General features: G+C 51.1%; 1 protein-coding gene and 1 long non-coding RNA gene across 3 annotated transcripts in view; both read right to left on the bottom strand.

The window, feature by feature from the left end:
* The window catches only part of LOC309517910 (polyamine-transporting ATPase 13A3-like), a 58,983-nt gene that overhangs the window by 8,458 nt on the left and 23,564 nt on the right, over window positions 1-26,961 (bottom strand). For both annotated transcript variants that reach the window (XM_082197509.1, XM_082197510.1), the window contains exons 9-28: window positions 26,316-26,388; window positions 24,977-25,108; window positions 21,495-21,677; window positions 21,208-21,365; window positions 19,787-19,975; window positions 19,610-19,671; window positions 16,898-17,048; window positions 16,589-16,705; window positions 14,044-14,061; window positions 13,750-13,903; window positions 12,184-12,304; window positions 10,652-10,776; window positions 7,873-8,048; window positions 5,884-6,012; window positions 4,768-4,847; window positions 3,921-3,963; window positions 3,682-3,791; window positions 2,528-2,624; window positions 1,699-1,771; window positions 484-655 (exon numbers count right to left, since the gene is read on the bottom strand). In XM_082197509.1, coding sequence (XP_082053635.1) covers window positions 484-655; window positions 1,699-1,771; window positions 2,528-2,624; window positions 3,682-3,791; window positions 3,921-3,963; window positions 4,768-4,847; window positions 5,884-6,012; window positions 7,873-8,048; window positions 10,652-10,776; window positions 12,184-12,304; window positions 13,750-13,903; window positions 14,044-14,061; window positions 16,589-16,705; window positions 16,898-17,048; window positions 19,610-19,671; window positions 19,787-19,975; window positions 21,208-21,365; window positions 21,495-21,677; window positions 24,977-25,108; window positions 26,316-26,388 — 2,363 coding nt within the window. The remainder of the gene's footprint in view (window positions 1-483; window positions 656-1,698; window positions 1,772-2,527; window positions 2,625-3,681; window positions 3,792-3,920; window positions 3,964-4,767; window positions 4,848-5,883; window positions 6,013-7,872; window positions 8,049-10,651; window positions 10,777-12,183; window positions 12,305-13,749; window positions 13,904-14,043; window positions 14,062-16,588; window positions 16,706-16,897; window positions 17,049-19,609; window positions 19,672-19,786; window positions 19,976-21,207; window positions 21,366-21,494; window positions 21,678-24,976; window positions 25,109-26,315; window positions 26,389-26,961) is intronic.
* LOC309518163 overlaps window positions 1-26,961 on the bottom strand; it is a 53,030-nt gene that overhangs the window by 10,062 nt on the left and 16,007 nt on the right. The window lies entirely within an intron of this gene.

Below are 26,961 nucleotides of genomic sequence, written 5' to 3'. Positions count from 1 at the left end.
GGCTCTTCTCCCTCTTTGCTGTTTCAAAGCGAGCCACGGAGGAGAGAAGGAAGGGGAACCAGGGATCCTCTGCTCACGACTGCAGCAGATCCCCCCCCCGCCACCCGTAGGCATTCGCTCCATAACACGCACAGACATTTCCCCTTACTCTCTAGGAGGAAAAAAGTGAGTGTTATGGTGCAAAAAATACGGTATATATAAAAACACAACATGCATCATAACAACGAAACAAAATAAACCAATATACCTAACAACACAGTTAAAGGATGTCTTTGAAGTTTTCGTACGGCACTTAAAAGGTGTGTGACGAAGGTACCAGGCAAGCCTCCCTGGGGAGAGCGTCCCACAAACAGGGGGGCCACTGCAGAAAAGGCCGCCCTCTGGAAGAGGCGGACGAGGAGGAGCCTCAGAGCACGGTTGCAGAGGCAGTCCTCCAGGTATTGCACCCTCCCTTGCCCCGAACACCTCGCCCCGGCCACTCACCCGTTCTCCTGGCTGTGGTACCAAGGTTGTCCCTGGACAAGGAGGAAGGCTCCAACCTGAAAGCCCAGGGATAGCAGGATCTGGGTGAAGACGGAGAGCAGGAGCTGGGGAGATACCAGGCTGGTGGGCGGCCGTTGGGGTACCAGCTCCCTCCATGCTCGGTTCAGGCTCACTGAAGAAGGAGAAGAGGGGTGGGAAGGTGGGGCGGAGGGTCTCACAGCCCCTTCCCCGCCAGGCGCCCAGCCCAGACGGGGTGCTGGGGGGCTCAGGTCCCGTCCCCCCAATTCTGCATGGAGCAGGTCAGCCACCATTCTACCATAGCTGTCAACGTTTCCCTTTTCTTGCGAGGAATCCTATTTGGAATAAGGGAATTTCCCTTAAAAACAGGAAAACGTTGACAGCTATGATTTTACAATGTTGGTCCCTGGGGAGGGAGGGGGGCACACACAGTCTTCCCTCCAAGTGCACCCCACCCCAGACCTTTACCAGGGCAACGCTGATGCCACCAAATTTTATACACACAATAATAATAATAATAATAATAATAATAATAATAATAATAATAATTTATTATTATTTATACCCCGCCCATCTGGCTGGGCTTCCCCAGCCACTCTGGGAGGCTTCCAACTGAACATTAAAATACAATAACCTATTAAACATTAAAAGCTTCCCTGAACAGGGCTGCCTTTAGATGTCTTCTAAAAGTCTGGTAGTTGTTTTTCTCTTTGACATCTGAAAGGAGGGCGTTCCACAAGGCGGGTGCCACCACCGAGAAGGCCCTCTGCCTGGTTCCCTGTAACCTGGCTTCTCGCAGGGAGGGAACCGCCAGAAGGCCCTCGGAGCTGGACCTCAGTGTCCGGGCTGAATGATGGGGGTGGAGACGCTCCTTCAGGTATACTGGGCCTTTGAGGCTGTTTAGGGCTTACAAGGTCAGCCCCAACACTTTGAATTGTGCTCGGAAACATACTGGGAGCCAGTGTAGGTCTTTCAAGACTGGTGTTATGTGGTCTCGGTGGCCGCTCCCAGTTAATATGTTACTATGTAGCTGATTTAATTGCAAGCCACCCACGCAAAGGGGTCCCTGGCCACCTTCGCACTGGACCTTTAATGCACTGCCCCTTTAAGCAGTCGTGGCTCCCCTGCCGCAAAGGATCCTGGGAGACGTAGTTTGTTGAGGGTGCTAGGCGGTCCCTGCTCCCCTGGACCACTTACTGGTGAAGGCCAATGACATGATGATGGCCACGTCGATGAAGAGATACTGCACATCTCCCAGGTTGCCCTGGATCTGGAAAAGAAGGGAGAGGTTGGAAGCAGCCTTCAGCTCTTACGCAATCCTACAAATACCTGCCCCTGGGAATTTCCCCCTTGCAGGTCCCCCGAAATAAGCTCAGCCCGTTGAGTACGAGACCGTGCATCTCAGGGTCATGGGTTCAAGATTCCTGCATTCTAGGGGTTGGACGAGATGACCCACAGGAACCCTTCAGTTCTATTAAATACATCTATTAAATAAACTTATTCTGGCCACTGTGAGAACAAGGTACAGTGGTGCCCCGCAAGACGGAAAACCCGCTAGACGAAAGGGTTTTCCGTTTTTGAGCTGCTTCGCAAGACGAATTTCCCTATGGGCTTGCTTCGCAAGACGAAAACGTCTTGCAAGTGTTCCGATTTTTTTTCGCTCCCCCCCTTTTTCTAAGCCGCTAAGCCGCTAATAGCCACTAATCCGCTAATAGCGCTAATCCACTAAGCCGCTAATAGGGTTGCTTCGCAAGACGAAAAAACCACTAGACGAAGAGACTCGCGGAATGGATTATTTTCGTCTTGCGAGGCACCACTTGACTGCACTGGATGGGCCGGTCCAGCAGGGCTCTGTATACGGAAGTCTGGGGCGACAACAGAACCTCCATGCCTAAGAGCAGTCTAGCCCGGAATACTGGAAGGCAGGAAACAGGAGCGTTGTTGCTGTTCTGTACAGGAGAATGGGCTAGGTAAGACACCTTGGGCCTGATCTGACAGCTGTGGTCGCCTCGCACCCTTTACTCACCGAGTAGAGGAGCAGGACGCTGAGATACTGGATGATGCTGTAGAGAGCCATGAACTTGAAGACGCAGAAGGAGGTGACCAGAGCAGCGCGGCCTTCGCTGGGAATGAGTAATAATAATAATTTATTCTTTATACCCTGCCCATCTGCCCAGGCCTCCCCAGCCACTCTGGGCGGCTCCCAACAGAACATTAAAAACACAATAAAACATCAAACATTAAAAACTTCCCAAAACAGGGCTGCCTTCAGATGTATTCTAAAAGTCAGATAGCTGTTTATTTCCTTGACATCTAATGGGAGGGGGTTCCACAGGATGGGCGCCACCACCGAGAAGGCCCTCTGCCTGGTTCCCTGTAATTTGGCTTCTCGCAGTGAGGGAACCGCCAGAAGGCCCTCAGAGCTGGACCTCAGTGTCCGGGCAGAACGATGGGGGTGGAAACGCTCCTTCAGGTCTACTGGGCCTTTGAGGCCATTTAGGGCTTTCAAGGTCAGCGGCAACACTTTGAATTGTGCTTGGAAACGTACTGGGAGCCAATGCAGATCTCTCAGGACCAGTGTTATGTGGTCTCCCAGTCCCCAGTCTAGCTGTTGCATTCTGGATTAGTTGTAGTTCCGGGTCACCTTCAAAGGTAGCCCCACGATAACCAGAGCATGCACTACTCTGGCGAGACAGTTTGCGGGCAGGGAGGGTCTCATCCTGTGTACCAGATGGAGCTGGGAGACAGCTGCCCTGGACACGGAACTGACCTGCGCCTCCATGGACAGCGGTGAGTCCAGAATGACTCCCATGCTGCGCACCTGGTCCTTCGGGGGTACAGTTACCCCATTCAGGACCAGGGAGTCCCCCACACCCACCCGCCTCCTGTCCCCCCAAAACAGTACTTCTGTCTCATCAGGATTCAACCTCAATCTGTTAGCCGCCAATTCTCTGCTCTTGCAGCCGTGTTTCCCAGTCGGGGCAGGCACAGTTGCCCCATTCTTGTCAGGATCCAACCTCAATCTCAATGAGGAGAGGCGCACGGCTGTCAGCAAACATGGCGAGGCGAGCGCACTACAAATCCCAGCATGCATTCCGGCCACCCACCCCACCGCCGCCGCAAAGAAACCGATTTGCAAGTCCTCCAAATTTCCTGGCGATCCAGCCAGCTGCCACCTACCGGACGAGATCCGGGACGCAGGAGATGTTGGGCGTCTTGGAGGTAAAGGGCGAGGCCACGGAGGCCTCCAGCTCCGAGAGGGAGATCCCGGCGTGGGCCCGCTTCAGCGCCTGAGGAGAAGAGGGGAGGAGAGCTGTTACAGGCCTTACACGCAAGCAGCAACACCCGGCGCTCGGCCCTGGGTGCGAATCTGCCGCCACCGTAACGGAACGCAGGCAAAAGCGGCCTCAGCGACTTACCCCACAGTCGTTGGCGCCGTCCCCACACATCCCCACGTAGTAGCTGGAAGGCAGAATAAGGCAGGTTATCCGGGGCTGGAAGGGAGACGGGGCCACAGGCCCAGACCGGGGGGGGGGCCATATGGGCCCCTTGGCCCGGCCCTCAGATTCCAAAGGGGGCCTCGGTCAACATATTCACAATCGCAGGGGATGCATTGGGGCGAAGTGAAGTGCTCCTTCTTTCGATACGAATTTCAAACTTAATTCTCCGTCACCGAAAGAAATTGCCCGTCAAATACTAAACTTGAATTTGGAAAACGTTTTTCCAAATCTTCTAATTGCATTAGGCATTTTCTTATCCTTACCAGCTACAGCGGCCTGTAGAGGAGTTTCGATATATTAAAACGAATTAAGTCTTTCTTTCGATCGACAACGGCTCAAGAACGCCTAGACGGTTTAGCAATGATAAACATAAACCACCATAAGGAGAAGTTGCTTGATTTTTTTTCCTGCGTAATTCAAGAATTTGCAGAAAAGAAAGCTAAGAAAGCATTTTTAAATGTAAATACTTAAAATAATCCTTTTCCCTATGTATTTTTAAAAAGCACTATCTATATTTTCCATTTTGTCTTTATATGCAGGTAACGGTTCAAGCCTTGAAATAAAAATTATTGTCAGCATACCTTTTGTGAAAATTATTTATATACTTACTTATTTGTAAGACTTCAGTTATCCCCAGGGTAAAAAAAAGGGGGGCACATTATCTACCTGGCCTGGGCCTCTGCCAGGCTCTGTGGGGCCAGACCCCCAACCTCCCGGAGCCGGGGCTGGGACTCGGTGAGCCGCAATGGCAGGGACCGGTACTCACTCCATCTTCTGCAAGGCTTCCACTAGCTGGGTCTTCTGTTCGGGGGCCATCCGGGCATAGATGGTGCCACAGAGGAGCAGCTGCAACGGAGGGAGGAGGAGGCTGGTGTCGAACAAAAACCAGAGGCATCCCAGCCCCACTTGGGGCAGCAGTTCTAACCCCCCTCCCTCCGGAAAGCGTGAAAACCCAGGGCGAACCAAGACAGCAAAGGCAGATGTGGAACTACGGACCTGAGAGACAAGGGTTCAAATCCCCTTTCTGTGCCTGTGAAGCTCGCTGGGACCCTGTTGCTGCCGCTTTTAATAATAATAATAATAATAAATTTCATTTATACCCCGCCCTCCCCAGCCAAGACCGGGCTCAGGGTGGCTAACGACTGATATAAAACCAACTGATTGAAATACAACTTAAAAACAAGATTAAAATACAGCATTGAGACATTAAAATGCAGCCTCATTTCAATGGAAGCTCAAATCAAAAACTTTTTTGGGGATGAAAACGTCAAGTCTTCACCAAGGCCAGCTATCCAGACTGGTCCTACGTGGGCCAGAAAAAAGCCAGGGAAGTCCCCAAATAGGAGTTCCATCACAGAAGCAGAAAGGAAAAAGGAAAGAGGGGAAGGGGATCAAGTTGATTCCAAGCCAAAGTCCAGGCGGAACTCTGTCTTACAGAAAGAAATCAGATCCGGCGGGGCCCTGGTCTCATGAGGCAGAGCGTTCCACCAGGCCGGGGCCAGTGCTGAAAAGGCCCTGGCTCTGGTTGAGGCTAATCTGACTTCCTTAGGGCCCGGGACCTCCAGGGTGTTGCTATTTATGGACCTTAAGGTCCTCCGTGGGGCAGACCGGGAGAGGCGGTCCCGAAGGTATGAGGGTCCTAGGCCGGGACTTACCTTGCAGGGTTGTTGTGAAGACAAGGACCTGTGTTCAAATCCTGACTCTGTGGCCCACGGTCCACCCTGCATGCCATTCTCTGCACTGACAGCAGTGGCTCTCCAAGGGTTCGGATGCAGGCGACACCTCTCCCCCTCTCAGACCTACCCAGAGATGCCCCCAGCAGGGTCTGAACCTGCCGCCGTTCCCCCCCCCCCCGCTCTGCCATTCTCTCCAAAGGACGTACCTTGGGCAAGAGATCCGGGAAGTGGTCGAGGATGACTGAGAAGGACTTCCCGCCGACGGCAAAGTGGTAGCTGGTGTCTGGGGGGGCCGCAGGGGGCTGGTCATCCTTGTCCAGCATCAACTTGATCTCCTGGAGGAAAACAGGAACGGGACATAGCTCCACTCACCTGTTTCGGTCCACGGGGAGATGGGCGATTCGCCCTGCGATGCTTGCATGCCCACCCATCTGTATTCCTTAATGACTTGAGTTCTCATAGTGACCAGCTAGTAGTGATGTATGGAAGTGAGAGCTGGACCATAAAGAAGGCTGATCACCGAAGAATGGATGCTTTTGGATTCTGGTGCTGGAGGAGACTCTGGAGAGTCCCATGGACTGCCAGAAGATCAAACCTCTCCATTCTGAAGGAAATCAGCCCTGAGTGCTCACTGGAAGGACAGATCCTGAAGCTGAGGCTCCAAGACTTTGGCCACCTCATGAGAAGAGAAGACTCCCTGGAAAAGACCCTGATGTTGGGAAAGATGGAGGGCACAAGGAGAAGGGGACGACAGAGGACAAGATGGTGGGACAGTGTTCTCGAAGCGACCAGCATGAGTTTGACCAAACTGCGGGAGGCAGTGGAAGACAGGAGGGCCTGGCGTGCTCTGGTTCAGGGGGTCACGAAGAGGCGGACACGACTAAACGACTAAACAGCAACAACAAGATGATGCCTTGTTGGGACTCACAAACAGGACCCGAGCGCAAGAGCCCCGTCCTCTTCCACCATTTCCAGCAACTGGTATTCGAGAGTATACCTGTATATCTGAAGGAGCGTCTCCACCCCTATTGTCCAGCCCGGACACTGAGGTCCAGCTCCGAGGGCCTTCTGGCGGTTCCCTCCCTGCGAGAAGCAAAGCTACAGGGAACCAGGCACAGGGCCTTCTCGGTGGTGGCACCCGCTCTGTGGAACGCCCTCCCACCAGATGTCAAGGAAATAAACAACTACCTCACATTTAGAAGACATCTGAAGGCAGCCCTGTTCAGGGAAGTTTCTAATGTCTGATGTTTTTATGTATTTTTAATCTTCCTTGGAAGTCGCCCAGAGTGGCTGGGGAACTCAGCCAGATGGGCGGGGTATAAATAATAAATAATAAATTTATTATTATTATTATTATTATTATTATTATTATTATTATTATTATTATTATTATTATTAGACAGTGTGGAAAACCCTCCCTCTCCAAAGACAAGGAGGTCCATCGGTATTAGAGAACAAAGAATGCAGAGAGGAAAAGGAACTTCCTGTGGGGAGGATTCACTCAGGACGGGTCAGTAATCTTTTTCAGCAGGGGGCCAGTCCACCGTCCCTCAGACCTTTTGGGGGGCCGGACTGTATTTTGAAAAGAAAAATGAACGAATTCCTATGCCCCACAAATAACCCAGAGATGCATTTTAAATAAAAGGGCACATTCTACCTATATAAAAACACGCTGATTCCCGGACCGTTTGCAGGCTGGATTTAGAAGGCTGGATCTGGGCCTTAGTTTGCCTACCCACGATTCGGAGTAACCAACTGCTCTCCTTGCGGAGGGATGTGGATTTTTGCTTGCAACCAGATGACTGAATAAAAAGGACTATAAACTGCTCGTTCCTTCTTTGTCTTGGAAGTTACCAAAGGGAGGGGAGGACTCCCCACGCCTGACCTGGCGCCCGTGACTTGCGCCCCCTGGGGAGACCAGAGGCAGCAAGTGCCTCCGAATTCCAGTTGCTGGAAACGGATGAAAAGGTGGATGAGTTGCTTCTTGTGCTTGGGGTCAGACTGGATGGCCCTTGGGTGCCCCGTTCCAACTCTACGGTTCCAGGAACCCTGCTTGCAATCGTTCGGATGCTGCGATAGATAAGCCGTTGGCCTGATCCTGCAGGATCCCCCTTGCGTTCTTAATGCCTGCCCCCCCAAAAAAGCAAGCCATAAAAGGGGGTGTCGCTGCTGCAGGCATCTTGAAGGAGCCTCACCTCCTTGCTCGCCTTGTCTGATATTTCCAGCGCAGGGAGCTCGTCCGCGTACTGCCAGTGGATGGTGGCCGGCTGCCCGTCTCTGGGAGGGAGGGCCTCCGTCAGAATCACCTTGCCCTTGGCGGGGATCATGCCACATTCACGACCCACCGAGATGGCCGTCAGCAGGTTATCTCCTGGCCAGGGAGAGGAGGAAGAGGAGGAAGAGGAGGAGGAGGAGGGGCAGGGAGAAGAGAAAGACCGTCACAGCAATGCAGCAAATAAATAATAATAATAATAATAATAATAATAATAATAATAATAATAATAATAATTATTTATACCCCGCCCATCTGGCTGGGTTTCCCCAGCCACTCTGGACGGCACCCAACAGAACACCAAAATACAATAACCTATCAAACGTTAAAAGTGTCCCAAAACAGTTCTGCCTTCAGATGTCTTCTAAAAGCCTGGTACATGTTGTTCTCTTTGACATCTGGTGGGAGGGTGTTCCACAGGGAAGGCGCCACTACCGAGAAGGCCCTCTGCCTGGTTCCCTGTAACTTGGCTTCTCGCAGTGAGGGAACCGCCAGAAGGCCCTCGGAGCTGGACCTCAGTGTCCGGGTAGAACGATGGGGGTGGAGACGCTCCTTCAGGTATACTGTTGGTGGGGAGCTAAGCACCTTAGGTGTCCTGGCCCCTAATTCCACTGCCCCTGGTCTTGCTCTAGGGTCCTAATGGATGATGTAATTTGGATTCGGTTTACTTAAAAAAATAATAATTCAACATTTTAGCCAAAAAACAAACAGAGTCTTTACAAATCTAATTTACCTTCCCCTCGACTTCCTTTTTGCGGGTATTTCATATCTTTTTTATCACTGCACATCCAATTCAAATATATTTACAGTACAGTGGTACCTTGGGTTAAGTACTTAATTCATTCCGGAGGTCCGTTCTTAACCTGAAACTGTTCTTAACCTGAAGCACCACTTTAGCTAATGGGGCCTCCCACTGCTGCCGCACGATTTCTGTTCTCATCCTGAAGCAAAGTTCTCAACCTGAAGCACTATTTCTGGGTTAGCGGAGTCTGTAACCTGAAGCGTATGTACCCTGAAGCGTCTGTAACCCGAGGTACCACTGTAATACCTCCACGAACGTCTGCCTCATCTAGCGTCTGCTTCAGCTAACGTCTGTGGCAAACCCAGAAGTACTAGAACAGGTTACTTCCAAGTTTGCCGCACGCACATGCACAGAAGTGCTAAATCGTGCATGAGCAGAAGTGCAAACCACTCCATGCACGTTCGCAGATGCGGCGCTTTGCCCCCGCGTCCTTTTCGGCTAGTGGCCGGGGCTCCGGAACGAATCCCCATCGCAAAACAAGATACGACTCTGTACATTTCCCCTTAATTATCTCTTACTGCATGTGTTTATATCAATCCTGCTGAATTTTTTAATTCATTGACAATATGTCCTCAAATAATTGATAATTCCCCCCCCAATTCTATTTTTAAAAGTCTCTCTTCTTGATTTCTTATTCTTCCTGTAAGTTTTGCCATTTCTGCATATTCCATTCATTTTAATCGCCGATCTTCCTTAGTCGGAACTGTTTCTTCCTCCCATTTTTGGGCATGGACCGTTCAAGCAGCCGTCTGTTTACTCAGTAAATTTGCACGCTGCCCTTCGCCCGAAGATCTCAGGGCGTTTTGCAGAGCCTTCTCAGTGATGGCTCCGACCTGGTGGACTGCTGTCCCATGAGACCAGGGACCTGCAGGATTGAACCTCTTTCCGCAGGGCCTGTAAGACAGAGCTATTCCGTCTGGCTTTCAATTTGAACTTGGGCTGATCTTTTATTCCTCTTCCTTCCCTTTTTATGAAGATCACCCGCTCTGAGACCCCACAGCTAATTCTCCCCTGGTCTCCTCGCTGGCCCAAGCAGGACTAATTCAGCCAGCTAGCCCTGGTGATCCTCTAATGTTTATTGGATGGCTTTCCCCCCCTAAATTGATTTTTGAATTCTGAATTTATTGTTGTTCACGTTTTATACTGTATTTTATGCTGGTTTTTTGTTGTTTTAAATTTGTTGTTAGCTGCCCTGAGCCCGGTTTTCTGAACCGGGAAGGGCAGGGTATAAATAAAAATTTATTATCTATTATTATTATTTATTATAAATAACAATACAGTGGTACCTCAGGTTACATACGCTTCAAGTTACAGACTCTGCTAACCCAGAAGGAGTGCTTCAGGTTAAGAAGAGTTTGGATTTGATATCCCGCCTTTCACTCCCCTTCAGGAGTCTCAAAGCGGCTAACAATCTCCTTTCCCTTCCTCCCCCACAACAAACACTCTGTGAGGTGAGTGGGGCTAAGAGACTTCACAGAAGTGTGACTGGCCCAAGGTCACCCAGCAGCTGCATGTGGAGGAGCGGAGACGCGAACCCGGTTACCCAGATTACGTGACTACCGCTCTTAACCACTACACCACACTGGTTAAGACCTTTGCTTCAGGCTGAGAACAGAAATCGTGCTCTGGTGGCACGGCGGCAGCAGGAGGCCCCATTAGCTAAAGTGGTGCTTCAGGTTAAGAACAGTTTCAGGTTTAGTACGGACCTCCAGAATGAATTAGGTACTTAACCTGAGGTACCACTGTAATGTATGTTAAGGTCAATATATTAAAACGGTATCAGAAAGAGTCATTCTTGTGTGTATGTGTGCATGTGAGCCCATGAAAGGGAAGCAGAACTCTTGATCCCGAACGTCCGCTGAGCACCCGCTGCCCCGCCTCCAGGCCCCACCCAGCGCACCGGTCACCATGACGAGGCGGATGCGGGCCCTCTGTAGCTCGGCCAGGATCGGGACCGTCTCGGGCTTCAGCTTGTTCTGGAGCACCACCAGACCCAGGAAGTCCATGTTGCACTCAATGATGTCTCTGCAAGGGAGAGGGGCGCGTCAGAGATAGAGAGAGAGAGGGGAAAAGGGGATCGTGGCCAGCGCATGTCAGGGGAAATGAGGGGCAGGGAGGAGGAGGAGACAGTCTTCTAAGTCCTTTATTTATTGAAAACTTTATAACAGAAATGCACAACAGATATAGGCAAAATCAGAAATAAAAAAACCATTATTCATTCTTTAACTAGTTTCGTGCATCCATTTGTGATTACATTTGTGAAGACCCTCAATTTCCCCCTTGCATTCCCGATTTAAATTCCTTAAATGCGCGCCTGAGCTTTACTTTCGCTGTATTATTTGACTTACTATAAATTTTGCTTTGTACAGTTATCCTATTTGCACACCGAAGCTCAGTCAAGACCTGCCAACGGACTGATCTTTTGATCAAAATATTATTATTATTAATTAACTTTGTATATAGCCCTACACTCGTAGATTTCAGGGCAGTTCATAACATTACAACATAAAAAACACAAAGTACTGAATAAAAATAAAAATCCTATTTGCACACCAAAGCTCACTCAAGACCTGCCAACGGACTGATCTTTCGACAGCGTTCTTTTACATAAATTCTGTAAATATCCCACTCTCCGGGAAGGAAAAACCCATCGATAGTGTCTTAACCTTGCTGATAACCTCGCCACTTTGGCGTATTCACTTATTTTATTTTGCCAGTCTGATTTAGATGGGCTATCCTCTCCCTTCCAACCTTCTGCGATTAGAATTCTGGCAGAGACTTTAACATACATTCAAAGACTCTCCTGTTTTTTTTGGGGTGGGGGGATTTCATTTCCCGTAATTCCTAGCAGGAAGGCTTCAGGGTTTTTTTTAAGGGAAGGAACATTTGAACAATTTCTTCAGCTTGTTATAAATCATTTCCCAAAAGTGTCTGATCTTTTTACAGTTCCGCCACATGTGGATCTATGTGCCTTCAACCTCCCTGCATTTCCAGCAAGTGTTTCTCCCAGATCTGAACATTTCAGCCAGCTTAACAGGCATATACGGGACGCGGGTGGTGCTGTGGGTTAAACCACAGAGCCTAGGACTTGCCGATCAGAAGGTCGGCAGTTCGAATCCGCATGACGGGGTGAGCTCCCGTTGCTCGGTCCCTGCTCCTGCCCACCTAGCAGTGCGAAAGCACGTCAACTGCAAGTAGATAAATAGGTACCACTCGGGTGGGAAGGTAAATGGCATTTCCGTGCGCTGCTCTGATTCGCCAGAAGCGGCTTCGTCATGCTGGCCACATGACCCGGAAGCTGTACGCCGGCTCCCTCGGCCAATAAAGTGAGATAAGCGTCGCAACCCCAGAGTCAGCCACGACTGGACCTAATGGTCAGGGGTCCCTTTACCTTTAACAGGTGTTAACATCTAACGGAGGAGAAAGTCTGACCTGCTGATGTGCTGGATCTTGTGCCAGGTGAACTTGCTCTCCAACCGCCGGCTCGCCAGAGCGATGACCCGCAGCCCTCGGCGTGTGTAGGACTCCAGCACGGCTGAGAAGGTATCTGGAACTGAACGGCGGCAACGTCAGGTGTTAAAGGTGGGGGGCAGGAGAGGAGCCCTATGGCTGGATCAGGCCAGCGACTCATCTCAGAGGGGCCAAGTAACCCTAAGAACCCAGGAACGCTGATAGACTGCCACTGAACCTGGAGGCTCCTTACAAATTGGTTGGATGAGTGGCCTGCCCAGTTCAGCACCCTGGTCCTGCAGTGGTCAGGCGGAGGCCTCAACTGGGAAACCTGCAAGCAGGATCCGTGCCCAAGAGAAAGCCTCCCCTCCTGTGGTTTTCGGAAACCGGGATTTGGGAACATTTGGTGCTTCAGGCTGTGGAGAACAGAACGGCCGTTGTGGCTAGTAGCTTGCAGCTGTGTTTTCACTGTACACAGCTTGGGGACCTCTTTGTTTAAGCCGATAGTTCTCAAAGGGGGGGTGTCGCACCCCCCTGGTGTGGCAGGAGAGGACGGCGAGGGTGGCAGGAAGACTCAAGGACCATCACAGAAACATTTAAATATTTCAGCGGGTGCAGAATGCCGCGGCGAGGCTCCTCACAGGGTCCTTGCCACGGGATCACATTCACCCGGTGCTATACCAGCTACACTGGCTCCCGGTGGAGTACAGGGTCAGGTTTAAGGTGCTGGTTTTGACCATTAAAGCCCTATGCGGCCTAGGACCCTCGTACCTACGGGACCGCCTCTCCTGGTATGTCCCATGGAGGACTTTAAGGTCCACAAATGACAACATTTTAAAGGTGCCAGGTCGCAAGGTGGTTAGACTGGTCTCAACTAGGGCCAGGGCCTTTTCAGTACTGGCCCCGACTTGGTGGAACGCTCTGTCCCAGGAAACCAGGGCCCTGCGGGACTTGATACCTTTCTGCAGGGCCTGAAAGACAGAGCTGCTCCGTGTGGCCTTGTTTGGGGAAGTTTTTAATGACTGATGTTTTAATGTATTTTTAATCTTTTGTTGGAAACCGCCCAGAGTGGCTGGGGAAACCCAGCAAGATGGGTGGGGTATAAATATTATTATTATTATTAGGATCACCCTGTTATAGCAACTGCAGTTTGTTTTGAACTGTTTATGGCTCTGCATCCTCAATGCAGCTTCAACGAGCCCTGGTACCCTAAGTTGCAGGGCAGGTAAGAAACAGGGACAACTATTAATCTTAATCAGGGGTAAGCAATTTTTTTCAGCAGGGGGCCGGTCCACTGTCCCTCAGACTTTGTGGGGGGCCGGACTATATTTTGAAAAGAAAAATGAACGAATTCCTATGCCCCACAAATAACCCAGAGATGCATTTTAAATAAAAGGACACATTCTACTCATGTGAATACATGCTGATTCCCGGACCGTCCGCAGGCCAGATTGAGAAGGCGATTGGGCCGGATCCGGCCCCCGGGCCTTAGGCTGCCTACCCACGATCTTAACCATAGCAATTACTCTCAAGGAAGAAGCAGCCCACCCGTCTCCTTGCGGCAGAGGCTGCCCACCGTCTCCGGAGCGCCCTTCATGTAGGCCACCAGTCGCTTCTCCCCCAATGTTCGGGTCACGACGCTCATGCGCTGCAGGCTGGAGGAGAAGGGGAACTGCGCCAGGATGCCAATTTCGTAGACTTTCTGCAAGAGGCGAGGAGGTGAGCGAAGGGGCCAGGTGGGAGGCTGCCTCGGGGCACCTGCGCTTCCCATCCCCAAGCCCCCCAAAAGGTGGAGAAAACTCCAGTGGCACCGGGAGGAGGCGAAAAGCAGGGACCACTCACCATCAGCTCCATCAGCTCCTGAAAGAGAGAGGGAGAGGGAGGGAGGGAGGGAGAGAGAGAGAGAGAGAGAGAGAGAGAGAGAAAGAAAGAAAGAAAGAAAGAGGGATTTCAAAGTTAAATTTGTTAAGTTAAATTAACTGAAAAAAGCTTGCAGATACTTAATTGGCTTAGGATTTTATTTATGTTAAGTGATGAATTAATATGTCTAATTCCATAAGGTGAAGATTTAAGGATGTTAATGTTTAAGTTAAATTTCATAAGAATTGGGATTTGGAAAACCGTTAAAAGGACGTGCAATGAAATTCAACCAAGGGGAAGTGAGGAAGTCACTTAACAAAGTTAATAAGTGTAATTTTCAATTACACTTTCTATTACAAAGTGTTTGTTTGTCTTGTGTGTTTGTTTGTTTCTTTGTTTGTTTATAATATTGTGAAAACTAATTGAAAAAAATTGAAAAAAGAAAAAGAAAGAGAGGGGGATGTCAATAGCCTGTCGTTATACATAAGAACCTGGGCAAGAGCCAGCAAATCTGGGCTCCAGAGACCCAAAAACATTGTGCTAGTATTAGTTACCATACTTTTCCATGTATAAGACAAGGGTTTTTTTATTTAAAAGTTATGTTCAAAATTGCGGGTCGTCTTATACACGGATACAACCTCCCCCCCCCCCCATTTTCTCAATTTGGAGTTCCCAAAAAATAGAGGGTGTCTTATACATGGGGGGCATGTTATACACGGAAAAACATGGTACCCTTTTTTGTTTATTTTACTTATTTCGTAAAATAAATCGATCGTTGAAAACACAAAAAGTGAAACACCACCTCAGAGGCTGCATTTTAATGTTGTATTTTAATCTTGTTTTTAAGTTGTATTCATTTAACTTGTTTTTATTATTGGTTGTTAGCTGCCCGGAGCCCGGCCTTGGCTGGGGAGGGCGGGCTATAAATAAAATTTATTATTATTTATTATTAAAGCAGTTTACAAAAAAAGGATGAAACAAGGATTTAACCCACACACAACTGTGATCATTCTGTCTTGTTGTTTATTAATTATTATTATTATTTATTAATTTTATTATTTATACCCCACCCGTCTGCCTGGGTTCCTGCAGCCACTCATTTTATGGGTTTCATTTTTTGATTTGCAACAGCTGCTATAGCTGCCTACTCAGCTTCACAACACGTTATAAAACGTAGTAAAAACAAAAACTTCTCCGCCCCAATCCCAAGATAAAGCATCCGACTGGGCCGCCCCAGCCACTCTAGGCGGCTTCCAACAGGTATAAAAACGGAATAAAGCTCATGTCAACTTTCGAAACCTGTGGGCAGGCTGGCCTGAACAAGAACGCTTTCAAGCAGGCGCCGAAAAGATGACAGCGAAGACGCCTGCTTGGTGATCAAGGGGCAGGGAGTTCCACAGAGTACCGTATTTTTCACTCTATAGGACGTACTTTTTCCCCTCCAAAAATGAAGGGGAAATGTGTGTGTGTCCTATGGAGTGAATGCAGGCTCCTTGGCTTCAGCGATAGCAACGCGAAGCCTCCAAAGCGCAGAGGGAGCGCTCCCCCCGCGCTCCGGAGGCTTCATGTTGCATTCGCTGAAGCCGCCTGAAGCCCCCGGAGCGCAGGAAACTCCCGCTGTGCTCCGGGGGCTTCAGGCAGCTATCTGCAAGCCTATGGAGCGCAGCAGGAGTTCCCGCCGTGCTCTGAAGGCTTGCAGATAGCCGCCTGAAGCCTGGAGAGTGAGAGGAGTCGGTGCACACCGATCCCTCTTGATCTCTAGGCTTTGCTTCGCTGGAGAGGCGCTGCAGTTTTCCCTCTCTGCGCAGCGCCCCTTCAGCGAAGTGGGAGGAAAAATGGAAGGAGCTCCGTTTCTCCTACCACTTCGCTGAAGGGGCACTGAGAACAGAGGGGGAGATTTTTTTCTCCCTGTTCTCCCCCTCCTATGGTCCGGTGCGTCCTATAGAGCGAAAAATATGGTACGTGCTGCTGCACTAAAAGACCCGGTTCTTTCGGACGCGGAACGGGTGTTGTGTGGCTCCTGGCGCAACGCCAGCTCGTCCAACTGAATAATAATAATAATAATAATAATAATAATAATAATAATTTATTTATACCCCGCCCATCTGGCTGGGTTTCCGCAGCCACTCTGGGCGGCTTCCAACAAAACACTAAAATACAATAACCTATTAAACATTAAAAGCTTCCCTAAACAGGGCTGCCTTCAGATGTCTTCTAAAAGTCTGGTAGTTATTTTTCTCTTTGACATCTGGTGGGAGGGCGTTCCACAAGGAGGGCACCACCACCGAGAAGGCCCTCTGCCTGGTTCCCTGTAACTCGGCTTCTTGTAGCGAGGGAACCGCCAGAAGGCCCTCGGCGCTGGACCTCAGTGTCCGGGCAGAACGATGGGGGTGGAGACGCTCCTTCAGGTCTACTGGGCCTTTGAGGCCGTTTAGGGCTTTCAAGGTCAGCACCAACACTTTGAATTGAAGCGGCCGAGTGGGCAAGGTGACCTTTCAGGGGAGGGCTCCCAAAGCCCCCTACTCACCTCGTCCTCAGGGGTCCCCTCCGAGGTGGCAGGAGGCGTCTGGTCAGGGGGCCGCACAACCGTGGGCTGGATCTGGTCATGAAGGGCTGTCTCCTCTTGGGTTGGCTCCTCCAGAACCTGGGAAGAAGGGGGGCTTCAAGCAGCGCCCCAGGCCCCAAGCGGGGGACGCGAGGGTCCCTTCTCTGAAGCGAGCCGCCGTGGCGGCGCCATGAATGGACTCAGCCACGGCCTCCGGTCTCGCGAGGAGCCGACGCCGATCAAAACACACACAGACGTGCCCCCGTTATCTCCCCTCCCCAAACGCCTTACCCAGCCGGTGGCCTCGAACATCTTGAGGTCCAGGGGGTCCCCCGAAAGTCGTCCCCCGATGGTGGTGAGCGAGTGGCAGGCGGCCATGGTGGCAAGGAAGGGCGAGCCGGACAGGCTGGGTCCCCGGACATCCTGCCCTGCCGGGAGGAAGCTGAGAGGGGAGGAAGACGGGGCTGTGAGAATCTCTCTAAGGAGCCGAGCGCTGAGGAGGGCAGAGGAGATTCTCTGGATAAGCGCTCAAAGGCTTGGGCACATGGCCTTCTCTGTGGCAGCCCCCCAAATGGCGGAACTCCCTCCCAAAAAAGGCCCGCCTGGCCCCTTCACTGCACAGCTTCCGGAGGACAATTATTACGATTACTTACTTAATTTATATACCACACTTGATCCTGGGGTGGTTTGCAGCTGAACAGGAGGCAAACCTGAGGGGCACCTCTGCCCACATCTTTAGGTGCCAGGCAAAAACAAACCCTCTTCTCCCAGGCCTTTGGCTAACTAAACAATCTACAGCCTCACGAACCAGAGAGATCGTTGTTTTTGTCTGTTACTACATTACGCAGTTTGTGTTTTTATATCGATCCTTGGACGAAGGGCGGTACGGAGATTAAATAAATAATAATAATATTTTTGTATGATTGCAAGTTGTCTTAAGATTGTTTTTAATGACGTTTTGATGCTGCAACCCGCCCTGGGACCTTAGGGCAGGGGTCAGCAAACTTTTTCAGCAGGGGGCCGGTCCACTGTCCCTCAGACAGCCAGAGAGCCAGTGTGGTGTAGTGGTTAAGAGCAGTAGTCTTGTAATCTGGTGAACCGGGTTCGATTCCCCGCTCCTCCACATGCAGCAGCTGGGTGACCTTGGGCCGGTCACACTTCTCTGAAGTCTCTCAGCCCCACTCACCTCACAGAGGGTTTGTTGTGGGGGAGGAAGGGAAAGGAGAATGTCAGCCGCTTTGAGACTCCTTCGGGTAGTGAGAAAGCGGGATATCAAATCCAAACTCCTCTTCTTCTTCTTCTTCAGACCTTGGGGGGGGGGGGCGCTGGACTATATTTTGAAGGGGGATTTTGAACGGATTCCTATGGCCCACAAATAACCCAGAGATGCATTTTAAATAAAAGCAGACATTCTACTCATGTAAAAACATGCTGATTCCCAGACCGTCAGCGGGCCGGATTAAGAAGGTGATTGAGCCAGATCCAGCCCCCGGGCCTTAGTTTGCCTACCAATGCCCTAAATGCCCAATCGCCTTCTCAATCTGGCCTCCTGATGATCTGGGAATCAGTGTGTTTTTACATGAGTTGAATGTGTGCTTTTATTTAAAATGCATCTCTGGGTTATTTGTGGGGCATAGGAATTCGTTCATTCCCCCCCCCAAAAAAATATAGACTGCTCCCCCCCCCCCCCGAGGTCTGAGGGACAGTGGACCGGCCCCCTGCTGAAAAAGTTTGCTGACGACTGCCTTAGGGTAATATAATATATATAATATAATATAATTTATTATTTATACCCCGCCCATCTGGCTGGGCCTCCCCAGCCACTCTGGGCGGCTTCCATAAAAACCAAAAATACAGTAAAATATCACACGTTAAAAACTTCCCTGAACAGGGCTGCCTTAAGATGTCTCCTGAATGTCAGGTAGTTGTTTATCGCTTTGACATCTGCTGGAAGGGCGTTCCACAGGGCGGGCGCCACTACCGAGAAGGCCCTCTGCCTGGTTCCCTGTAGCTTTGCTTCTCGCAATGAGGGAACCGCCAGAAGGCCCTCGGCGCTGGACCTCAGCGTCCGGGCAGACTGATGGGGGTGGAGACGCTCCTTCAGGTATACTGGACCGAGGCCGTTTAGGGCTTTAAAGGTCAGCACCAACACTTTGAATTGTGCTCGGAAACGTACTGGGAGCCAATGCAGGTCTTTCAAGACCGGTGTTATATGGTCTCGGCGGCCACTCCCAGTCACCAGTCTAGCTGCCACATTCTGGATTAGTTGTAGTTTCCGAGTCACCTTCAAAGGTAGCCCCACGTAGAGTGCATTGCAGTAGTCCAAGCGGGAGATAACCAGAGCATGCACCACTCTGGCGAGACAGTCCGCAGGCAGATAGGGTCTCAGCCTACGTACCAGATGGAGCTGGTAAACAGCTGCCCTGGACACAGATTTGACCTGTGCCTCCATGGACAGCTGTGAGTCCAAAATGACTCCCAGGCTGCGCACCTGGTCCTTCAGGGGCACAGTTACCCCATTCAGGACCAGGGAATCCTCCACACCTGCCCGCCTCTTGTCCCCCAAAAACAGTACTTCTGTCTTGTCAGGATTCAACCTCAATCTGTTAGCCGCCATCCATCCTCCAACCGCCTCCAGACACTCACACAGGACCTTCACCGCCTTCACTGGTTCTGATTTAAAAGAGAGGTAGAGCTGGGTGTCATCCGCATACTGATGAACACCCAGCCCAAACCTCCTGATGATCTCTCCCAGCGGCCGCATGTAGATGTTGAAAAGCATGGGGGAGAGGACAGAACCCTGAGGCACCCCACAGGTGAGAGGCCAGGGGTCTGAACACTCATCCCCCACCACCACTTTCTGTAAATAAAACAACGATGAAATGAGAGGCATTACACGGCCGGACCTTCAAGTGGGATCTGAGGGCAAGAGATTCACAAGGACCGCTGCCTCTGACCGTGCAGGCAGAGCCCAGCTGAAGGCGCTTCCTCCTGCTCACTCACCAACCATCTTGGGCTTGCACGAAACCCCAGAAGTCGAGCCCGTCCTCGGTCAAGGTTCCCGTCTGCAAGAGACGAAGCAGCAGCTGCCGTGAACGTTCCCAGGATGAGGCCGGAAGAGGAGATGATCTCCCCGCCTCTCTCCCTCCCTCCGAGGAGTGGGGGGTCGGGGTCTGGTACCTTGTCGAAGCACATCAGGTTGAGTTGCCCGCAGATGTTGATGCGCTGGGGGCTGATGGAGAAGATGCGCTGCCCCCGCAGGCGCTGCTGCGCGTACACCAGGCCGGCCGTCATGGCCGCTGGCAACGCGGGGGGCACCGTGATGGTCAAGATGTCCAGGGATTTGAGGATGATGCGACCGACCAGCTCCTGGTCAGGAGGGAGAAAGAGAGGGGTGGGTTTGCTTAGCCTGGAGGGACAAAGGTCAAGTTCTGTACTTAGGCAGGGAAAATTGGGTGCACAAATACAGGGTGGGGGACACCTGGATCACTAGCAGTTCTGGGGGGCGGGCAGGTATGGGGGACTCCCTGGTCCTGAATGGGGCAACTGTGCCCCTGAAGGACCAGGTGCGAAGCCTGGGAGTCATTTTGGACTCACTGCTGTCCATGGAGGCGCAGGTCAGTTCTGTGTCCAGGGCAGCTGTCTACCAGCTTCATCTGGTACGTAGAATAAGACCCTCCCTGCCCACAGACTGTCTGGCCAGAGTGGTGCATGTATCTCCCGCTTGGACTACCGCCATGCGCACAGATGGGGCTACCTTTGAAGGCGACCCGGAAACTACAACTAATCCAGAATGTGGCAGCTAGACTGGTGACTGGGAGCGGCCACCAAGAACATATTACACTGGTCCTGAAAGACCTACATTGGCTCCCAGTACGTTTCCAATCACAATTCAAAGTGTTGGTGCTGACCTTCAAAGCCCTAAGCGGCCTCAAAGGCCCAGTATACCTGAAGGAGCGTCTCCACCTCCATCGTTCGGCCCAGACACGGAGGTCCAGCTCCGAGGGCCTTCTGGCGGTTCCCTCCATGCGAGACATGAGGTTATAGGGAACCAGGCAGAGGGCCTTCTCGGTGGTGGCGCCCTCCCTGTGGAACGCCCTCCCACCAGATGTCGAGGAAATAGACAGCTATCTTACTTTTAGAAGACACCTGAAGGCAGCCCTGTTTAGGGAAGTTTTGAATGTTTGATGTTTTATCGTGTTTTTAATATTCAGTTGGGAGCTGCCCAGAGTGGCTGGGGAAACGTAGGCAGATGGGTGTGGGTATAAATAATAAATTATTATTCCTATAGTACATGTGAAAAGGATCTAGAGCAGCCTGTGGGACCCCAGATGTTGTTGAACAACAACTCCCATTGCCCCTATCTAGCAAGGCCAGAGGTCAGAGATGATGGGAGTTGTAGTCCAACAACATCTGGGGACCCACGGGTTGAGAACCGCTGATCTAGAGGTTTTAGTGGACTGCAAGCTGAACATGAGCCCACAGTGTGATGCAGCAGCAAAAAAAGCGAATGCTATTCTAGGCTGCATCAACAGAAGTCTAGTGTCCCGATCAAGGGAAGGAATAGTACCGCACCCCAGCCTCCTCTGGAGGAGACCTACCTCCTGCTGCACGCTGTGGATCACCGAGTACAGCATGCCGATCCCGGCGACACCGACCAGGCAGAGGAGGAACCGGTAGGCATCTCGGTAGAGGCGGAAATCTGCCGGTTTTGGGAATAGGATGGAGCAGACCAGCTGCCCTTTGGAGGTGGAGAAACCTGGCGGAGAGACACGAGTGAGGGCTCCGAAAAAGCAGAAGAAACCAACAGACGCACAAACACACCCTCCTTCCTTTCGACGTCCTGAGTCAGAAACAGGAGCCCACCGCCGACCCAAGGTGCGCTTACCTGTCCGGATGACCAGCGCCCGAACAGCCTCCCCAGAGTAGTACCGCGTTTGGATGACGGAGGTGCCGCAGAAGAGGGTGTGGCGTTTGTGCTCCTCAGGGTCATAGGCAAGGTCCTGCAGCGGCCCGCTGGCCCCTCGGGAAGGGTCTGGCAGGGCTGTCTTGGTCACAGGGACGCTCTCGCCTGGGGGCAGGAGAAAGTGAAATAAATTGAAATTGAAATACTTTATTGTCACTTGTATACAGCTCTCTTAGTCAGCTCTCTTAGTCTTAATTCCCCTCATTTGACGCACAGAGACATCACCTTGCCAACAAAGGTCCGTATAGTTAAAGCTATGGTTTTCCCAGGAGTGATGTATGGAAGTGAGAGCTGGACCATAAAGAAGGCTGATGGCCGAAGAATGGATGCTTTTGAATTCTGGTGCTGGAGGAGACTCTTGAGAGTCCCCTGGACTGCAAGAAGATCAAACCTCTCCATTCTGAAGGAAATCAGCCCTGAGCGCTCACTGGAAGGACAGATCCTGAAGCTGAGGCTCCAGTCCTTTGGCCACCTCATGAGAAGAGAAGACTCCCTGGAAAAGACCCTGATGTTGGGAAAGATGGAGGGCACAAGCAGAAGGGGACGACGGAGGAGGAGATGGTGGGACAGTGTTCTCGAAGCGACCAGCATGAGTTTGACCAAACTGTGGGAGGCAGTGGAAGACAGGAGTGCCTGGCGTGCTCTGGTCCAGGGGGTCATGAAGAGGTGGACACGACTAAACGACTAAACAACAACAACATATGCATGCTTAAGTAGGAAATAGTTTCTTTGTATTTAAAAAAATTTCTTCTGATCTGACTTTGTCCCACATGGTTTTTTTTGAAATGCTCAGAGGAAATCTGATTGGTTCTTACGAACACTGTTTAAAAGTTCTTTTGTGAATAAAACGACCTGGGCCAAGGGGTGGACAGGATTATTATGATTGGCCCCTCCTCCCAGAGTCTTGCTGGTCAAGCCTCATGTGTATTCTATTAAACAAAGTCTAATCCTTCCTTTGCTTTGGGAATGCCACATCCTGAAACTAGGATTCGGGAACATTTGGTGCTTCAGGCTGTGGAGGGCAGAGCCATTGTGGCTGGTAGCCTGCAGCTGTGTTTTCACCTGCTATTTTATTTGTACAGGGCTCAGAGAGCTCTTTGTTTAAGCCGGCGGTTCTCAAAGGGGGTGTGTGTTGCACCCCCCCTGGTGTGGTAGGAAAGGACGGCGAGGGTGGCAGGGAGACTCAAGGACCACCACGGAAACATTTAAACATTTGAGTGCCATATAGCATCAAAATATTATTATTATTATTATTATTATTATTATTATTATTATTATTATTATTATTATTACTTAACTTTGTACATAGCCCTATACTCGTAGACCTCAGGGCAGTTCAGAACATAAAACTACAATATTAAAAACACAAAGTACAGAATAAAAATTAAAATCCCCAATCAATCCAATAGTTTTTCTAAATTATTTGCAGAACATGAAGAGTCTTGCTGGTCAAGCCTCGAGGGTACAGTGGTGCCTCGCAAGACGAAAAGAATCCGTTCTGTGATTCTCTTCGTCTAGCGGTTTTTCCGTCTTGCGAAGCAAGCCCATTGAAGGATTAGCGGATTAGCGCTATTAGCGGCTTTTAGCGGCTTATCTGCTGATCGGATCGGCTGATAAGCAGCTTAGCGGCTTAGAAAAAAGGGGGGAAGGGGAAAAAACCCCGCAGGAACTCGCAAGACATTGTCGTCTTGCGAAGCAAGCCCATAGGAGATTCGTTTTGCGAAGCACCTCCAAAAGGGAAAACTCTTTCGTCTAGCGAGTTTTCCGTCTTGCGAGGCATTCGTCTTGCGGGACACCACTGTATTTTATTAATCAGAGTCTAATCCTTCCTTGCTTTGGGAACGCTACAGCGAGAGGTCGGATGGCTTTAGCTGAGATTTCTGCATTGCAGGGGGTTGGACTAGATGACCCCTGGGGCCCCCTCCAACTCTACAGTTCTGGGATTCTATAAAACCACCCAGCTTGGCGGCCTCCTGGGGCAGGGAGTCTGGTTTAACTCTCTGTGCTGGGTGAAGGACTCCCTTCTATCCCTCCAGAATGAGAGGGTGGCAGGAGATCAGCTCCTAAGGAGACGCAGTTCCCCCTCCGCCCATACCAGAGGCAGTGTGGTGGCCTGGGAATCTGATTCTGAGGCTGAACCGGAGGAGTCCCAGCCTGCACAGGAGTCCCCGCCTCCAGGGCCGGTTGAGCTGGGGCTGGGGCTTGAACCTGAAGGGCCCTCACCTGTGCCGGATCCTCAGGAGCAGGCACCAGGTGAATCTGCTCTGGCTCCTGAGGTGATGGAGGACCCATTGCCTGCAGGTGCTCCACTCTCAGCCCCGTCAGGGGAAGGTGAGGTTGCCTCTGGGTCTGGTAACCCTCCAGCCTCTCCTGAGCTGCAGAGCCTCAGAGCAGAGAGGCGGAGGGAACTGGTCTCTCCCAGGAGGAGTGCTCGCCTCCAGGCCAGGAGAGGCGGGTCACCGGTGGGCCGGGACCGCCCTATGCCTCGGGCCAGATAAAGGCCAGTCAGCCCAGTCCCAGGCTGCGGGAGCAACATCATTGGTAACCTGTTCCTGCCAGCATCCTAGAATCATAGAATCCTAGAGTTGGAAGAGACCACAAGGGCCATCGAGTCCAACCCCCTGCCAAGCAGGAAACCCCATCAGAGCACTCCTGACATATGGTTGTCAAGCCTCTGCTTAAAGACCTCCAAAGTAGGAGACTCCACCACACTCCTTGGCAGCAAATTCCACTGTCGAACAGCTCTTACTGTCAGGAAGTTCTTCCTAATGTTGAGGTGGAATCTTCTTTCTTGTACTTTGGATCCATTGCTCCGTGTCCGCTTCTCTGGAGCAGCAGAAAACAACCTTTCTCCCTCCTCTATGTGACATCCTTTTATATATTTGAACATGGCTATCATATCACCCCTTAACCTCCTCTTCTCCAGGCTAAACATGCCCAGCTCCCTTAGCCGTTCCTCATAAGGCATCGTTTCCAGGCCTTTGACCATTTTGGTTGCCCTCCTCTGGACACATTCCAGTTTGTCAGTGTCCTTCTTGAACTGTGGTGCCCAGAACTGGACACAGTACTCCAGGTGAGGTCTGACCAGAGCAGAATACAGTGGCACTATTACTTCCCTTGATCTAGATGCTATACTCCGATTGATGCAGCCCAGAATTGCATTGGCTTTTTTAGCTGCCGCGTCACACTGTTGGCTCATGTCAAGTTTGTGGTCAACGAAGACTCCTAGATCCTTTTCACCTGTCCTGCTCTTCCAGAGTTCCTGACCACGCCTGGCTCCCTGCCTTGGACCCCGCTTCGCCCTTGACGGACAGCCTCCATACCCTCGACCTAGGATCGGACTCAGAACACGCCACGTGGTAACCCCCACCCCACCCCGGACCAGCACAGGCAGCCTTGCCTACCTGTGAGCATGCTCTCGTTGGCGATGGCAGTGCCGCTCATCAGCACCGCATCACACGGGACGGTCAGGCCTTCGGGAGGCACCAGCAGAACGTCCCCCGGAACCAGCTGCGTGGAAAATATCTCCTCTGTCTCTGCGGAGAGGAAGGAGACCATCGCTGCAGAAGACCGTAAGAAGGGCCTGGTGGGTCAGGCCAAAGGGGGCCCCTCTAGCCATCCTGTTCTCACAGGGGCCAACCAGGCGCCCCTTTGGGAAACCCCACAATAATAAATAATAATAATAATTTTTTTATTTATATCCCGCCCTCCCCAGCCGAAGCCGAGCTCAGAGCGGCTAACATTAAAAGTAACGCAGTTTACATAATAAAAAAATTCCTTCCAGTAGCACCTTAAAGACCAACTAAGTTAGTTCTTGGTATGAGCTTTCGTGTGCATGCACACTTCTTCAGATACGCAGTTTACATAAAATCACAATCAATTGAAATACATTCTAAAATCAGTTCATTCTAAAATAAATTCAGAATCAAATTAATGGCAACCATTGGGCTAGAGTTCTGTGAGGATTGCCAAAGGAAGGGGTCAGGCTGTGCCCTGGGCCAAAGGCCTGGTGGAACAGCTCTGTCTTGCAGCCCCTGCAGAAAGATGTCAAGTCCCGCAGGGCCCTGGTCTCTTGTGACAGAGTGTTCCACCAAGTCGGGGCCACAGCCGAAAAAGCCCCGGCTCTGGTGGAGGCCAGCCTAACCTCCCTGTGGCCCGGGACCTCCAAGATGTTTTTGTTTGAAGACCGTAAGGTCCTCCGTGGGACGTTCCAGGAGAGGCGGTCCTGTAGGTTTGAGGGTCCTAAGCCGCATAGGGCTTTTTAGGAAACTTTATTCAAAATAACAGGAGTAGAGGAAAAGCAGAACAAAACATACCAGATTATTATTATTCCTAATTAAATTTGTGTACCACCCTTCAACCCCAGATCTCGGAGCGCTTCGTGCAGGTCTTCCCTTCTTTAATGTATTTTTAATCTTTGTTGGAAGCCGCCCAGGGTGTCTGGGGAAACCCAGCCTGATGGGCGGGGTACAAACAATAAATTATTATTATTTATTATTTATTTATTTATTATTATTACTCCACACACTGCCCACACGGCCCCAAGCAATGCTGGAAGTGGAGAGAATCAACTATGGCCGGGTGTATATGATCCACGTGTGATTCAACCACGCTGGGTCCCCCAAACTTTCCGGCTCTGAACCGTTTTTCTTGTAGCTGCGAGGGCGTCCCAAGCCCCTCCACACCTGCCAAGGGAACTTGAGCCCCAGGACCGACCGACCTCCTTCCACGACGCTCACTCACCATACGGCCCCCGAAACACCGTCACGCGGATGATGTTGTGTGCAGCAACCATGTCGTGCAGCAGGACGTATTGCTGCAGGGGAGAAGGAGAGAGACGGGGTGAGCACCCAGGTAGGTCCAGCCCAGCATCTTGTCCTCCTCACAGGTGCCCAAAGGGAAGCCTGCAAGCAGGATTTGAATGCAGGAGCAGCACCCCTGCAGATTCCAGCAACTGGGGGGGGGGGGGACAAGATGTGCGTTTTACGGCAATTACAGCCATTATTTCTATACGTGCAGCTCACACCTGCAAAACAGCACCTTTCCACACAATCTGTGCCCTCTTTTGGGGGGTGTAGGGGGTGTTGGGATGTGTGCCTGCCATACGCCTGTCTCAGAAGAAGCCCTAAAAGATAAAGGGACCCCTGACCATTAGGTCCAGTCGTGGCCGACTCTGGGGTTGTGGCGCTCATCTCGCTTTATTGGCCGAGGGAGCCGGCGTCCAGTTTCCGGGTCATGTGGCCAGCAGGACTAAGTCGCTTCTGGCGAACCAGAGCAGCTCACGGAAATGCCATTTGCCTTCCCGCTGGAGTGGTACCTATTTATCTACTTGCACTTTGATGTGCTTTCGAACTGCTAGGTTGGCAGGAGAAGGACCGAGCAACGGGAG

This window comes from Podarcis vaucheri, assembly GCF_965113315.1.
Source record: "Podarcis vaucheri genome assembly, chromosome: 13".
NCBI classification, from domain to species: domain Eukaryota; kingdom Metazoa; phylum Chordata; class Lepidosauria; order Squamata; family Lacertidae; genus Podarcis; species Podarcis vaucheri.
Note: the sequence above shows the minus strand (reverse complement) of the source record. Positions and strands in the feature narration are given on the sequence as shown.